Source organism: Heterocephalus glaber, unplaced genomic scaffold, assembly GCF_053883595.1.
Source record: "Heterocephalus glaber isolate CG9 unplaced genomic scaffold, H.glaber_assembly_v1.0 deba00001613, whole genome shotgun sequence".
Lineage (NCBI taxonomy): Eukaryota > Metazoa > Chordata > Mammalia > Rodentia > Bathyergidae > Heterocephalus > Heterocephalus glaber.
The window spans coordinates 29,417,222-29,431,907 of record NW_028258384.1 but is presented as its reverse complement, the minus strand read 5'-3'; the positions used below and the strand labels follow the sequence as shown (position 1 = coordinate 29,431,907).

The 14,686-nt window shown below is 39.3% G+C and overlaps 1 protein-coding gene across 1 annotated transcript; it reads left to right on the top strand.

Moving 5' to 3' along the window:
- Positions 1–1,680: 1,680 nt before the first annotated feature.
- Tceal4 (transcription elongation factor A like 4) lies at positions 1,681–3,337 on the top strand. The gene is given in 1 exon segment (XM_087196697.1): positions 1,681–3,337. A coding segment is annotated over 1 exon segment (426 nt). The 5' UTR covers positions 1,681–1,690; the 3' UTR covers positions 2,117–3,337.
- The last annotated feature ends 11,349 nt before the right edge of the window (positions 3,338–14,686 follow it).

Below are 14,686 nucleotides of genomic sequence, written 5' to 3'. Positions count from 1 at the left end.
TTTATAAGCAACGTTGTTGTCAAGACTCCTCCTTCCGACCGCCCAAACTATTAAAAAAAAAAAACCTTTGTTGTGTTTATTAAAATTCTTTCTTTGACCATCCTCTCAGCAAAAAGAAAAAGACAAAAGGACCCAGAGAAGCACCTGTCAAGAGAGGTGGTGGGAGGGTCGGGGATTTAGCTCAGTGGTTCCGCCCCCTGCCTTGAAAGCGCAAAGTCCAGAGTTTGAGCCCTCCTACCGGAAAAAAAAAGAGAGAGAGAGAGAGAGAGGTGGTGTGTGACCTGTGACAAGTAGCCGCCCACTAATGGGTGGGGTGAGGAGGTGTGGACTGTGTTGCCGCAGAGCATTCACGTGACCTGCCAGTTGGCTGAGGGACCTATCTCAGGTCACTGCAGTTCTGAGCCCGCCGCTCTGGTCGCTGGGCTACTAATTGCTGCTCCAGTTTTTCTCAAGTCGGTGTGAGAGCCTTCCCAGCGGCTAGCTGAACGCAAGAGTGGAGAGGGGCTTGAGGATGATAGAGAGAAAGTTGTAGGTGAACTTCGGGTTCAGGGAAGTTGGCTGGAATGTAGATAGCGATAGCAGTGGAGAAAGAGTGGCTAAGGGGGACCTGTAGCCTGTGGCAGGGGGCAGAAAAAGATACCCCAAGTAGCCACACCTGTCTTCTAAGCACCTCCCCTGCCCTCTGTCCATTTTCAAGTGCGAGGTGGCGGGCTGGGAGGTGCCTCAGCAGTGAGACAGTGGAAAGAGCCCCTTTCCATATGTAGAGAAAAATGTTGCCGGGGATTCAGCTCAGTGGTTTCGCCGCCTGCTGCGCAAGCGCAAGGAACCGAATTCGATCCCCGGTACCAAAAAAAAAAAAAAAAAAAATGTTGACCGCCAGTGTGGGGACTCATAGGAGAGAAGGATAAGCAGGTACGCAGTTTGGAAGGGCATCTGGAGTGAGGAAGGAGGGCGTGATGGAGGGAAATGGCTGTGAGGAGGGCCCGGATTCAGAAAAGGGACTCGAGTCTCTGGGAGCCCGCTGAGTGTGAAACTATTGTGTCGTGTCGCCCCCCCGCCCCCACAGTGTCCTGTGTCTGTAGGTCTGCCCATCTGTTGTGGCCAGCGCTTTGTGAGGCCTGAAGAGAAGGAGCCACCTGCCCAGGATTCCCGCAGGTCAGTGGAAGGGCTGCTGCATGGAAAAGGACCCAGAGGTTGAGAGTGCAGAGGAAACTGCCTCCCTCCACCCCCAGGCCTGGGTGGGGCAGCATGTGGGGCCCAGTATGCCCGCCCCCACAACATACAGTGCATACATCTTGCCATGCTGAAGGAGCGCAGAGAAAGTGACAGGGTCTGCCAGGGACTTGTTGGCTCTCAGTGATAGGAGGAATGTGGTGTGAGTGGAGGGCAGAAGGCACACGAGGAGTCCAGGCCAGCTTAGGGGAACCCTCAGAAGGGAGATGTAAGTCCTATCTGGACCTAGGTTCCAACCCTGTGCCCTCAGTCTCCTATGTCTCCTCTTTTTCTCCTCTTCCCTCCATCCCTACACCCAAGACTGGAACAGAATGGGAAATCTCGAGCTGGAAAAACTCCACAGTGAAAATGATAGAAGGCACTTCAAACCAAAGAAAGATGGGAAACTAACAATAGCAACACAACGAGAAAACCAGAAACTTGTACTCCAGAATTCAAGGAAATATTGCAAAATGGTATGATGGAAGATGAGGAAATGCTAAAGGATAAGGAACAGCCAGAGAGTGAGACAAAGGCAAAAAAGGAAGGAAAACCAGTAAGCCAGGGAAGCCCAGAGAGGCAAAAGGGAGCTGCAGGCAAGCACCCTGCTGAGGACGACATACCCAGAAAAGCCAAAAGAAAAACAAACAAGGGGTTGGCTCAGCACCTCAAGGAATATAAAGAGGCCATACATGATATGAGTTTCATCAACGAGGGTATAATAAGAGAATTTGACAATATGGCTAAAGTAAAGGATGACAGGAGAAAAATTGAACAGAAATTAGGATGGTTGTTCTGGGTGCAAAGAAAATTACAGGACCCCTTTTACCCAAGGGTCCCAGGAGAATTCAGGGGTGGCTGCAGGGCACCATGAAGCGACACTGAAAACATTCCTTATGCATAGTGTTCCTGGCAGGCATGTGCCAATCCCTTTGCCTTAACCTTATGCTAAAACTTTGCTTTAAGCATTCCTCCTTTTACCAGCAGCTGTTTTGACCCAACTGCAAAATTCTGTCAGTAGCTGATTTTCATTTGTTGTATAGAAAAATGTTTATTATGCATTGTAAAATTTTTGAAAATATAATTTGCAGAACCATATATATGACATCAGCCCACTTTTGTGAAACTACAGAAGATATTTACTTAGTAATATATATAGAGAGAAAACAAATCTGAAAGTTGTATTCAGTAGAAGATTAACAGTGGTTACCTGTGGGTGTTTTTTTATATTCTTTATTGTTCACCTGTCCACTGTCTCCTAAAAACAGACTATTTGAATCATTAAAATAAAAGATAAACAGGAGAATAATAAATAATTAAGAGAACTCTCCAGTGAGTTTATAAAGGCAGTAGAGACAAAATTCTTATCAGAATGCTGGGCTTGGTAGCGCACACCTGTAATCCCAGCACTGGAGAGGCTGAAGCAGGAGGATTGCTGCTAGTTCGAAGCCAGCCTGAACTACATAGCGAGACCCTGTCTCAAAAACAAAATCTTATCAGGATATAAAATGATAGGTAGAAGTTGCATTACCTCTGGGTGAATCAACCTAATGGTTGCTATAGACTCACTGCTGAAAGGGACAGCCTTGTCACCTGTGAAATGGCAATCAAACTTGCCTTCCAGGGCTGTGGGAAAGATTACATGAGGTATTGAGTATGTGAGGTATGGTGAGCTGGCTCCGACCCCCACCCCTACAAAAGCAGAACAGTACATTTTCAGACATTTGGGAAACAGCTGAAGGAGGTCTCACTTGTAGTAGTAGTAGTAGTAGTAGTAGTACTACAAGCCTCCAGGCTTCAGTAGTAGTAGTAGTGTCTGCTCATCCTTCTGCTTCTGCAGCCCACGGAGCCCTGTCTTGTCTCTCTCTTTTCCCCTGTTTCCGGAGTACTACTCTTCTTCCCATGGATCCTGTGTGTCCCACCCCAGAAGATTCCTGCTGCTGGTGGTGGGTTAGAAACCAGGGTGAACATTGTGTCCCAACAACAGGTGGGGAATTCCTCTTATGATAGAATTACCTTTAACCAGATGAGTAGTACCCAATTGTCACTTGGGTCTTAGTATTTTATAAAGTTCATACGAAATACTCTTTTCCATTCTTTTTGTGTGTTTTTGCATGTAGCCACCTTCACAAGATTTAAATGATGGAAAATGAGCCAGGAAAAAACATCAGAATGACCAGATGCTATGCTATTTTCACCTGATAATCTCTCATCTGCTGACACTTTAGTCTTGGGAATTATCTCTCAGGAAATTCCTGTTAAAGCCTACCTTCCCATTTCAACAGATTTCTCTACCTGTGTGTTTTCCCCCGGCTCTTCGGTAGCCTTTTATTTGCTTATAGTATTTTTAAATAAACTTTTATTTTAGGACAATTGTAGTTTTACGGAATTACTACAAAGAAAATACAGAATTTCCATATACTCTATTAACATCTTACATTCGTGTGGCACATTTTTCACAATAAACCAATAGTCACACAATATTATTAACTAAATTGCATACATAGTTCATATAAAACTTGATGTCCTTTTTCTATTCCAAGATCCCATCCAGGTTGCCATATTACATCTCTATAGGTTCTTCTTCTTGCTTATGAGAGTTTCTTGAACTTTCCATGTATTTGATGACCTTGACACTTTAAAGAAGTAGTCAAATACTAGTCCAGTTTTTATTTTTTATTTTAATTTTTTTTTGTATATACTTTTATTGGTACATTTTAGGTGTACCATATAATGACATTCATCATTGGAGATATGCACCTTTACATACCCTCTTGGTTCTTATTTTTTATTTTTCTTATTTTTTCTCCCTTCCCCTGCCCTCCCTTCAACCCCTCCATCCCTTCCTATTTACAAAGACTTTGTTTCCTTTTTTTTCATTTTCTCATATTAATCCCATTCCCTTCTTTCTGTTCCCCTACCCCTCCCACTTCCCCCTCCCCTTTGCACCTTTTCTTCCTATTTCACATTATCTATTATACCTTTTAATCCTTATTTACACTTTCAGTTTCTCACACTAGAGAAACTATTCAGTATTTACATGTGTGTCCTATTTATTTCACTTAAGAGTATTGCCTCAATATGCATCCATTTAGCTATAAATGTCTCTAATTTCTCATTTTTGATGGCTGGGTAGTACTCCATTTTATGAAAAAAACACATTTTCTTTATCCAGTCTCCAGTTGATGGGCATTTGGGCTGTTTCCAAGTTTTAGCTATTAAAAATTGTGCTGCTATGAACATGGGGGCACATATATCACTGTGGTATGATTCTTTTAATTCTTTGGGGAAGATACCCAGCAGGAGAATAGCTATGTCAAATGGGACTTCCAGTCCTAGTTCTTTGAGGTATCTCCATACTGATTTCCACAGTGGTTGCACCAGTCTACACTCCCACAAGAAGTGGAGCAGTGTTCCCCTTTTCCCACAGCCCTGCCAGCATTTGTTATTGGTTGATTTCATGATAGCAGCCATTCTTTGTGGGGTGAGGTGGAATCTCAGTGTTGTTTTCATTTGCATTTCTCAAATGACCAGTGATGTTGAACATTTTTTCATGTATTTATTTGCTATTTCTACTTCTTTGTCTGAGAAATGTCTATTCATTTCAGATGCCCATTTTTGGATTGGGTCTTTAAATTTGGGAGGTCTGATTTTTTAAAATTCTTTGTAGATTTGAGATAGTAGACCTTTGTCTGAGGGAATGCTGGTGAAGATTTTTTCCCACATTGTGGGTTGTCTCTTCACACTGCTGGTGGTTTCTCTTGCTGTGCAGAAGCTTTTTCCTAAGAAGAGATCCCACTTGTTGATTGTTTGTGCTAGTTCACGGGCAACTGAGGTTTTATTCATAAAGTCTTTTCCTACACCAATGTCTTCAAGAGTTCTACCTAACCTCTGTTCCAGCTGGTTCAGCTTTTCTGTTTTTGTATTTAGATCTTTAATCCATTTTGATTTTAGTTTAGTGCATGGTGAGAGATATAGGTCTAGTTTTAATCTTTGGCAAGTTGAAACCCAATTTCTCCAACACCATTTATTAAAGAGGCTATCTTTCCTCCAGTCAGGGTGTTTGGCTCCTTTATCGAACATGAGCTGGCTGAGTGTGTCTGGAGTTGTTTCTGCATCTTCTAGTCTGTTCCACTGGTCCTCAGGTCTGTTTCTTTGCCAGTACCATGCTGTTTTTATCACAGTAGCTTTGTAGTATAGTTTCAAGTTGGGGGTTGTAATACCCCCTGCCATGTCTCTACTACCTAGAATTGCTTTTGCAATTGCTTTTGGGTCCCTTGTTCCAAATGAATTTTTGGATTATTTTCTCAAGGTCCATGAAGTATGCTGCTGGTATTTCCATTGGGATTGCATTGAATATATATAGCAATTTTGGAAGTTTGGCCATTTTCACTATGTTGATCCTTCCTACCCAGGAGCAGGGGATGTCTGTCCATTTTCTGATATCATCTTCAATCTCTCTTTTCAGAGTGCTATAGTTTTCAGAGAAGAAAGCTTTGATTTCTTTTGTTAGGTTGATTCCTAGGCATTTCAGGTTTTTTGGGATGCTATTGTGAAAGGAATTGTTTGCCCTATTTATCTCTCAGTGAGTCTGTTATTCATGTAGAGGAAAGCTATTGATTTTTCTGTGTTGACCTTGTGTCCAGCTACTCTACTGAATTGGGTTATTAAGTCTAGAAGACTTTTGATGGAGTTCTTGGGGTCTTCTATATAGAGTATCATGTCATCTGCAAATAATGACAATTTGACTTCTTCATTTCCTATCTTTATTCCATTTATTTCTTTCTCTTGTCTAATTGCAATGGCTGATGTTTCCAAAACTATATAGAACAGGAGTGGTGATAGTGGACATCTTTCTTGTTCCTGATTTTAGTGTGAAGGATTGCAGTTTTGACCATTTAGTATGATATGTGCTGTTGGTTTTTCATAAATGGCTTTTATCAGAGTGAGGCAGAGACCATCTATTCTGATTTTTTTGTAGGATTTTTATCATACATGCTTGTTGGATTTTGTCAAATGCTTTTTCTGCATGTATTGAGATGATCATATGGTTTTTGTCCCTGGCTCTGTTGATATAGTGTATTACATTGATTGATTTGCGTATGTTGAACCATCCCTGCATCCCTGGGATGAATCCCACTTGGTCAGGCTGTATGATCTTCTTGATGATCTTCTGCATTCTATTTGCCAGTATCTTATTAAGCATTTTTGCATCTATGTTCATTAATGTGATTGCCCTGTAGTTCTCTTTTTCGGTTGGGTCTTTCTCTGCAATGGGGATCAAGGTGATGCTTCCTTCCAGGAATGAATTCAGGAGTATAGCTTCCCTTTCAATTTCACTGAAGGGTTTAAACAGTAGTGGCAGTAGTTCCTCTGTAAATGTCTTGTAGAATTCACCAGTGAAGCCATTAGGACCAGGGCTTTTTTTAGTTGGTAAGTTTTTAATTACATTTCTAATTTCATTGGTTGATATTGGGTTGTTTAGAATTTTTAGGTCTTCTTCATTTAACTTTGGTAATACATACATATCTAGGAATCTGTCCATTTGTTCCGTGTTTTCCATCTTATTGGTGTATAGGTTCTGGAAGTAGGTATTGATGATCCTCTGGATTTCTGCTGGGTCTGTTGTAATGTCACCCTTTTCATTCCTAATTGCATGGATTTGGGCCTTTTCTTTCTTTTTCCTGATAAGGTTGGCTAAGGGTTTGTCAATTATGTTTATTCTTTTGAAGAACCAACTCTTTGCTTCATTGATTTTTTTGTATCATTCTCTTAGTCTGCATTGAATTGATCTCTGCTCTGATCTTTCAAATTTCCTCCCTTGTATGAGCTTTGGGTTTGTCCTGCTCTTGTTTTGCCAGAATCTTGATGTTCAGCATCAGGTTGTTTAATTGTGCTCGTTCTGTTTTCCTAATATGAGTACTCAGTGCTATGAATTTCCCTCATAACACTGTTTCCATTGTTTCCCATAGATTCCAATATGTTGTATTGTCATTGTCATTTAATTGAAGGAACTGTCTGATTTCTTCTTTAATTTCCTCTGTGACCCATTGGTTACTCAGAAGTGTGTTGTTCAATTTCCATGTGTTTATGTAAGTTTTGCTGTTTCTTTTGCTATTGATCTCCAAGTTCATCACTACGGTCTGATAATATACAGGGGATAACTTCAATTCCTTTGCACTTAGCCAAATATGTTCTAAGAGTGAGTATTTGGTCTATTTTGGAGAATGATCCATGTGCAGCTGAAAAGAATGTGTGTTCTGATTTTGTGGTGTGAAACACTCTGTAAACATCTTTTAAGTTCATATGTTCAAGAGTTTGATTGAGTTCTAGTATTTCATTTCTTGTTTTTTGTCTAGTTGATCTATCTATTTGTGACAGTGGGGCATTGAGGTCCCCCACTACTATTGTATTAATGCTTATATGGTTTTTCAAGTCCATTAGTATTTTTTTTATATATAGTTTGGTACACTAGTTTTTCATGTATAAATATTTATGATTATCATCTCTTCCTCTTGGATTGTTCCCTTTACAAGGATATAGTGTCCTTCTTTGTCTCTCTTAATCAGTGTTGGTTTGAAATCCACTCAGCCTGCAACAAGGATAGCTACTCCTGCTTTTTTTTGGATTCCCATCACATGGAGTATTGTTTTCCACCCTTTAACTTTAAGTGTATGAGTTTCTTTTTGAATTAAGTGTGTTTCTTGTATGCAGCATATTGTTGTATTTTGCTTCTTGACTCATTCTGCCAGTCTATTTCTTTTTATTGGTGAGTTGAGACAATTAACATTGATGGTTATAGCTGATACATATTGAGTTATCATTGTCATGACTTTTTCTTTTTGTTTGATCCTCCCCCTTTGCTTTGAATTTCTTGTTGTGCCCGGTAGATTCATTCTGCTGGGCTTCCTGCGGTTGTGATCATCATTGTCTTTTCCTAGGATTTTGTCTAGAATTTTTTGGAGTGCTGGTTTGGTATTCATGAACGTCCTAAGTTGCTCTTTGTCATGAAAGTACCTTATTTCTCCATCAATTTTGAAGGATAGTTTTGCAGGGTACATCAATCTGGGTTCTTGCTTGTTTTCCTTTAGGGCTTGAAACACATCATTTCAAGCTCTTCTTGCCTTGAGGGTTTCCATTGAGAAGTCTACTGTGCTTCTGATGGGCTTTCCTTTGTATGTGATTTGTTTCTTTTTTCTAACTGCTTGCAGAATTTTTTTCTTCTAGGGCCAGGGATTTAGCTCAGTGATTTCACTGCCTACTGTGCAAGCATAAGGACCCAAGTTTGATCCCTGGTACAAAAAAAAAAAAAAAAAAGAATTTTGTTCTTCTGTTGGGTTTCTGGAATCTTAACAATTATATGCATATGTGTAGATTTTTTTTGATCAAGGCTAGTTGGAGTCCTGTATGCCTCCCTTATCTGTATGTCAAATTCTTTTCTCCTGCTTGGGAATTTTTCTGCCATCACTTCTGTGAACAGTTTTTTATGTCATCTGCACTGTCTTCTGTTTCTTCTTTGACTCCAATCAGTCTTATGTTATTCTTTGCATCCTAAACAGCTGCTGGATTGATTTCTCATGGTTCCTTACAATTTTGAACGAATGTTTCTTTTCCTGGTCACTAATTACAATCTTATCATCTATATCTGAAATTCTGTCCTCACATTGGCTCATTCTGCTTTGTAGACTTTCAGTGGAGTTTTTAATCTCCTGGAAATCTGTTTGTATCTGTTTTATGGGTTCCATTTGTTTCCTATGTTGGCATTCCATCAGGTTCCTCAGATCCTCTATTTTTTTTATCTGTATCCTCTCTAGATTTATTAATCATATCTTGCACTTTGGGCACAATCTTTGCTGTTATGTGAGAAATTATTTCTGATTTCATTTTTTCCAGATCCTCTTTCATTGCTAGTTCAGGGAGTCGAGGTGGTTGAATATCAGAGTGTTCCATTTCATTTCCCTTTGGGGTTGCTGCAGGTGATCTGGAAGTCTGGTTTAGAGACTTGTTTATGTGTCTTCTCATTTCGATGGGTGGGGTGCTGTTGGCACCCACATGGCTCACCTCCTCTGGGCTGGGAGTGGTGGAACGGTAGCCTGGAAGCTCCTTCATCTGGGCTGGGAGCAGTGAAATGGTGGCCTGGAAGCCCCTTCCTCTGGGCTTGGAGTGGTGGAATGGCCTTATCTCTGAATTTTTGATGTTATACCTTTCAGTATCTTTCTTGCTTAGCTGCAGGAGTTTCTGGGCACTTTCAAGCCTTCTGATCTCAGAGTCCTGAAGCACAGGCAGACAGGGTCCATAGGAGTCCATCTGACCCCGAGGCTCTGACCTAGGTCAGGTGGGCGAGGCCCCAGGCTAAGGCCTGCACCCCTAAATGGTTTCTCGCTTTGATTGTTTTGAGACAAGATTTTGCTAAATTGCCCAGGCAGAGCTGGAATTTCCAGTCCTCCTGTCTCAGCTTCCCCAATAGCTGGGATTACTGTCCCCTTAATGGTCTTTTAGGAGATATTTTTGGAAACCTGGCTAAGTGAGATGGTAGCTCACTGATGACCTCAATTTCTCTCATTCTTCTTAGTCATCAAGTCCCCTTTTTGAGAGAAAGTAGATTTGATTTCTCTAGTTTATATTATTTTCCTTGCCCCAGCTCTTTTTATGTTTTTGAGATATGATCTCAATAAGCTGCCCAAACTGGCCTTGAACTTATGATCCTCCTGACTCAATTTCCCACATAGTTGGAAATACAAGTGTGTACCACAACTCCCAGGTTTTTTTAGGTATGCACCCAGAAGTGGTATTGGTACATTAAAACCTAATCGTATGTTTTTTCCCCTAGGAATTGCTATAATGTTTTCAATAGTGGCCACACCATTTTACACTTCTACCAGCAATGCACAGCTGTTCCAATTTTACAGTGTGCTTCCCAAAACTTGTAATTTTCGGTTTTTGTAATTTTCTTTGATGAAAGCTTTTCTAAAGGGGATTAAGTGGTAGTTTTGATTTGCATTTCTCTAATGATTAGTGATGTTGAACATCTTTTTCATTTTCTTATTTGCCATCTGTATATATTCTTTGTAAAATGCCTATTCATGTCCTTTGACTGTTTTTAAATTGAATTGTTTGTGTCCTTGTTGTTGAATTATAAGAGTTCTTTATATATTCTGAATTTTAATTCCTCATGAGATATATGACATACAAAGGCTTTCTCCCATTCCACAGGCTGCCTTTTTACTTGATTGATAGCATCCTTTGATGAACAAAAGTTTTTAATTTTGAGGAAGTCTAATTTATCTTTTCTTTCATCATCCATGGTTTTTATATCATATCATTAAATAATTCAATGCCAAATTCAATGTTTTGAAGATTTTCCTCTATGTGTTCTTTTTAAGAATTTTATGGTTTTATCTTTTATGCTTAGGTTATTGATCTATTTTGAGATAATGTTTGTATATAGTATAAGAGACAGGTATAACTTTATTCTTTGGCATGTGGATATCCAGTTTTCCTAACACATTCATTGAAAAGATTTTCCTTAACCACTGAATAGTCTCCGCACTCTCATCAAAAATCAATTGATAATATTTGTGAAAGTTCACTTGGGGCCATGTATTCTATTCCATTCTCCTACAGGCCTACTTTTATGCCATTACCATACTAGTTTGACTACTATAAATTTATAGTAAGTTTTGAAATAAGAAAGAGTAAGATTTCTACTTTTTTCAAGTTAATTTTGGTTTTTGAGTTCCCTTGAGATTCCAGATGAATTTTAGGGTGGATTTTCTTTCTAATGAAAAAAACTCTAAAACATTAAAATTTTTAGAAATTACATTGCATGCATGTATAAATTACTTTGGTTAGTACTGACATCTTAAGTCTTTAAATCTGTGCACATGGGGTGCTTTCCATTTCTTTCTGTCTCCTTTAATTTCATTCAGTAATATTTTGTAGTTTGTACTGTAGGTATCTGCCTTACTGATTTTTTTCATTGCTAATACAAAATACCCAACTCTCAAAGTTAAAGGAGGAAAGGTTTATTGTAGTTCACAGTTTGTAGAGGTTTGAGTTCATAGTTGACTAGCTTCAAGGCAAGGTGGCATGACAGAGGGGCATCACAGAGGAGAAATATTTCATGGCAAGCAGAAGGCAGCAAAGTAATAAAGTAGTAATGCAGCAGTAAGTGACAACAGCAAGCTTCTTTCTGTCCCTTATAAGCAGGCTACACACCCTGAGGGCAGATAGCACTCACACCCAGGGTGGGCTGTCCAGTGAACTAATTTAATAATTATATACCCTTAATTCCAGCATCACAGTCTAGATCCAGCCACCTCTTAAAAGCCTCACCTATGACTGCATGAGACTTTGGGGGGACATCTAGACACAAGCTGTAACAGTGTCATTTGCCTTCTGGATTCTTATTTTATTTTTTGATGCTATTTTAAATGGAATTATTTCTTAATATCTTTTTCAGATTGCACATTGCTAGTGTATAGAAAGCAACTCATGTTTCTGTGTTGATTTTGTATCTTTCATTTATTTGCCCACAGTTCTTTTATGGAATTTTTTTTTTTGGTCATGGGTATTGAATCCAGGCCTCATTCATGCTGAATGACATGAATGACAATCCCAATCCCTTTATATGGAATTGTTAGGTTTCTTTTCCTAAAGACTACATTAGTTCATGTCACCTGCAGAGATAATTTTACCACTTCCTTTCCAATTTGGATGCCTTTTATTTCTTTTTCTTGCTTAATTGCTTTTTATATAACTTCTGATAAAATTTTGAAAGCAAATGTCTTGCTTCTTGTCTTAAAGAACAATCTTTTAGGTTCTTGCCATTTAGTATGATATTAGCTGAAGTGTTTTACCATTGAATTTTTGAAAGCCTCTTATCATTTGCTTATTCTAAGGCTAAGAAGGAAAGCCAAGAAACTCTCCCAACCATAATTCACTTATAGTGTGTATAATTTTGTCCCATCCTTTCTTCTTAAGGTTTCCAAACAATCTCAGATTTCATGGTCTGCTAGCAATGAGTTTCTTTCCTCACCTATGTGCCAGGACCCAGTAAGCCAAGTACTAAATCAGTTTTCTTCAGTGGGCTCTCCAGTGTCAACCTTAATTTTCAAATTATATTTGGTCACATCTGATTAAATGACATCATTCTCAAATATGATACTTCAGGAGAGAGAGAAAATGGCAAGGTGATGATTGGCAACAACATTCAGTGTCTCCAAGATCTAGAATCCAGACACCTAGAAAATAATAACTTGGCAAAGAGAAAAAGAGAAGTAGATAGTCAGGAATTGGAAAGGAACTGACATAAAAATTAGAAGCTACAGAGAATTTGGAGAGACAGATCATAATGTAGAGAAATGAATCAAGCAGTCTGGATAAACATCACACCTTGTGGCTCATAGGGAAGGGAACCTGTCTCCACAGATGCAGGGTAAGCACCTCAGGGCCAGGAAAGCAAGGGAGAAATGATGCTCTAGGCTGGAGCTCACAGCTATTATGAACTGCAAATGTAGTGTGGGGTTTTGCTTCAAGGGGACTCCTTCTACATGGTGAGCGACAGTTGCAGAGTGAACCCAGAGCAGCACTTGACATATTGCCAGAAAGTGCTTGATCAGGCACCATTTCAGGAAATGGTTGAGTATTCGAGTCTGATACTCAGAATAACTGGAGTCAGCTTCACTTCAGGGTTCCCATGTGGCCATTCCATAGTTACTGGTAGGAGAAAGCCACAGGAAACAACTGTGGACTGGGAATGGGCTGAGCAGAAAACCCCTGATGGTTAGACTTAGACCAGGAAGGGCACAGGCTTCACCCTTATCCTGTGTTGGGAAGCCAGTCTGGCTTGAGTTGGACTTGCAAATTGCTGGGTCTGGAAGTGCAGGCATTGAGTACTTGAGCCCTTGCCCTGCTGCTCTGTACCCAATGCAGCTTTGAGGTCTGATTGCTTACCCCATCTACCAACATGAGAAGGACATGCTCCTGCTTGGACAATTTCCATAGCCTGGGATAAATAGAGGGGCCTATGGAAGAGAGGAGGCACTTCACAAAACCACAGAGAAAAGCCAGACAGAGAAAACCTCCAAAAATGTGGTGGTGCATGGAAGAAAACCACTCATTAAAAAATACAGACTTTTTTTCTGTTTTTGGACTCACTTCCTTTTTTCATTGTTTTTCTTCTTTTTCACTGATTTATTGGGGTTTAGGTACTCTTTCTCTTTCCTTTCTTTTCTCTTTCTTTCTTGTGTTTCTTTTTGATTTATTTTTTCTGTTTATTTTTTTCTTTTTTTAGTCATTTTTTTCTTTTATTCTTTTTAGTTGTTCTTTTCTGTCTCCTTTATCTAATTATATAAATATACCTCTATTCCTTAATAGGATCCATTGTCTCACCTTTCTCCTCATCTCCCACCATTTAATTTTTAAAATTTTTCTTCTTTCATTCCCAACCTCTATATCTTAATTTTTTTTTTCAGTACCGGGGATTGAACTCGGGATTGTACTCAGGACATTGTGCTTGCCAGGCAGGTGCGGCTCCACTGAGCTGCATCCCTGGCCCCCCTATATCTTAAATAGTATGGCCATTAAGCTTATGAATCTTTATAGAGTTAATTCTATGTTATAACTGTTAACTTCTTTTTATCATTAGTGGAAGTATACTTATTGCATTGAGTAGATATTTGTTGTATGTCAATATTTGGTTTGCATTAGTATTTATCCTATAATTATAGATCTATTTTCTATGGTTAAGGGGGCATATTGTTGGTTTTTATGGTATGCCAATATTCAGTTTGTCTTGAATGATACTGGTATTATTGTTGCTGATTTCCTTGCTATGCCAGGGTCACATAGTTGTTGCTATTACTAGGCTTTCTTTGTATGCCAATATCCAGATTACCCTTGTGTCATTGACATACTGCAGTCCACTCCTAGAGAACTGAGTATTGGGCCAATAACACTGCATCTTTGAAATTAACAGAGATGGTCAAATCTTGGGATAGAGGTGAAAGAGTATAGTTTGCCATGCCTGGAGTCCATCACTGAAAACAGACATTAACTAAAGAAATCTTCATACTCTCAACCAAGTTTTTCCACTGTAGCACCAGCAAATCTCAGCACAAAGCAGAACAAACATACAAGCAAAAAAAAATAGAAACATTAGAAAACAAGGCAACAAAATGCCTCACCAAACTAAAGCTGATCCATGACACATTGAGACAGAGGAAAGCAAAAGCCACATGCCTGAATTATTTCAAAGCATAACAGAGGAAAGTAAAACACAGATCAATAAAGTATTCAGAAGGCTCATAGAAGACATAATTAAACAGATAATTGATGTAATAAACAAGAATATACAGGAAGCTTACAAAAGACACCAATAGAAAGCAGATGAACTAAATAAAAATGATACAAAATATGAGTGACCAGATTAGCAAAGAATTAGAGTTCATTAAAAGGTTCCAAACAAAAATCC